At 42.5% G+C, this 2,167-nt stretch overlaps 1 protein-coding gene across 1 annotated transcript in view; it reads right to left on the bottom strand.

Annotated features, from left to right (window-relative positions):
* Nucleotides 1–533: 533 nt before the first annotated feature.
* The window catches only part of LOC109512121 (uncharacterized), a 5,892-nt gene continuing 4,258 nt past the window's right edge, over nucleotides 534–2,167 (bottom strand). Inside the window, exon 3 of the mRNA XM_019863623.1 lies at nucleotides 534–2,160. Within this exon, the coding sequence (XP_019719182.1) occupies nucleotides 1,874–2,160 (287 nt within the window). The 3' untranslated portion in view covers nucleotides 534–1,873. The remainder of the gene's footprint in view (nucleotides 2,161–2,167) is intronic.

Below are 2,167 nucleotides of genomic sequence, written 5' to 3'. Positions count from 1 at the left end.
AGTCCTCGCTGACCGCGCACGCCGTCTCCTTGAGCGCCTCCTCCAGGTCCAGCTTGGCCTGGTCCACAAAGCCTTCCTCGAATTTTCCAAAACAGAAAATAACCTTCAAGCCTTTTGGTCTTCTTTTCAGTTGATGTCTTCTAGCTTTAGGCTTTCGCAGGTGGCTCCTCTTCGTCTTGTGAGAGTAAATAGGAAACAGTACGCTAAAAGGCTTTAGGTAAGAAACCAACAATAGTACTGTTGACACAGTCAACACAAAAGTTTGGCAAGAAAGCACTTGGCTGAAGCCTGAAAGTTTCTAAATTGATCTTTTTTGGCAAGAAGAGGGGACACGATTAAATTCACGACACAATGTAAAAACAGAACGCTACATTCTTCAACTTCTAATAGATTCATTTTTTTCTGCTCTTTAGTCGTAGTAGAACATGAACCCTGACCCCCGAATGCTGATGGTATCAACCGCTTTTTTTTCAAACGCTGTCCAAAAACCACTGCTCACTAGCAAACAGACCAAAACGTGCCCATCTAAACATACATCTCTCATTTGCAATATTCCAGGTTGCTTCCACACACTTCCAGTGCATTTTTCTTGAAAATCAAATGACAAATTAGTTTGGTGTTTTGAAAAATCAGCATATTTTTAATGGAACATGTATTTATGTAGATTTTTTTTTTTTTTGCACAGGCAGTGGTTCTGTACATTACATTCTTCAGAAAAGAAAAAAAATGTTTTTTGTCCATCGAGAAACATATACCTGAAAAGGAAAACAAGTTTGAGAAAAACTAAACAAAGGGCAACGTTTAGAACACTGACAAGAAAACAAACATCACAGTGATTCAAGCATGTTAGATCGATCTTGGAAATCAAATGGGGTCCTGGGGTATGACAACAAAATCTGAGGGATATTCTCTTTGGTGTCTTCTATCGTCTAGGAATGCTGTGACGTGAATGTTTATGTAAACAGGAGGTCTGGCTAGCTGCCGCGCGGCTATTTCCATCAAGCTAAAACATGCTTAACTTTTGTACGATCGCTTTTTGTTGTTTGATGAAATTACAGACTCGTCTGACGTACACTTTATTTGGAAACGTTTAAAAGGAGAGATATCATGATGGATGTTGTTCAGCTTGGGCGAGGAAGGATATGCAAAGTGTGCTCACGAAGAACGGCTAACCAAAACGGGGGTAAAACTATCAATACGATATCAAATTTAGATACAAGAGCACCACACGTCACTCTTTGACAATTTCACAGTACAGTTAACAAAACAATGTTTGGAAATGAACGTTTGCAACCAGCGACAAAATTTAGCATGACATCGATTGGTGACTTCACAGGCTCATGACTGAAGCAGCCAATTAGCATGGCAAACAGAAGCGCACCCCACCTCTGACGTCACATCACAAAGCACACAAGAGAAGTAGCTACTGATTTTCTGATCTTTTATTTGTTGTAATACATTTTGATGTTCTAACGATTCAGTCGTTGATGCTCTTTTTATGTTGACTAATCCACCTACCGGTCAATGGAAAAATTATATTTACTCAACCATTTCAAAATAAGACATTTTGGGGCCGTCATGACAATCCCGTGATATTGTGAAACGTTACATCGGGGGTGCCCAAGTCCGCTACTCCATTTTTGGGATTCGGACCCCTGTGACTTTCCTGGTTTCAAACTATAGATATATTTATAGCATGCAAGCAAATAAAATGTGCAATTTTTTTATTGTATTTACCACATGTCCCCTTTAATTCAAACTTCTGGCTCTAAATTGTCTGAGATGAAATAAGAACCACATAAAATCAACAAAAGTGAATTGACTGAGTCCAGTCCATTGAACATTCTTTGATGACGGTGCGTTACGGCCGGCCCTACTGCGGATGGATGCACAGGAAGGCCCGCTTGTGCTTGCCGTAGTAGTAGGACTCCACGCTGAAGTTGTTGGACTCCACCACCTCCTTGTAGTGGCTGACGGCGTGCACCAGGCAGTCGGGGAAGCAGCGGTTGAGCGTCAGGGCCACCGCCATCATGTTGCCCTTCAGCCTCTGCTGCTCGATCTGCTCGTAGATCCGAGTCTTGTCGATGGGCTGCGGGTCCACGCAGAACGACACCACCACCCTGATCTTGTTGTCGGTCGTCAGTTCAAACCAGTTGGCCCCGCCGCC

The sequence above is a fragment of the Hippocampus comes genome, unplaced genomic scaffold (assembly GCF_001891065.2).
Source record: "Hippocampus comes isolate QL1 unplaced genomic scaffold, H_comes_QL1_v1.1 scaffold249, whole genome shotgun sequence".
NCBI classification, from domain to species: Eukaryota; Metazoa; Chordata; class Actinopteri; order Syngnathiformes; family Syngnathidae; genus Hippocampus; species Hippocampus comes.
The sequence above is the reverse complement of the archived record's forward strand: the minus strand, read 5'-3'. Positions and strand labels throughout refer to the sequence as shown.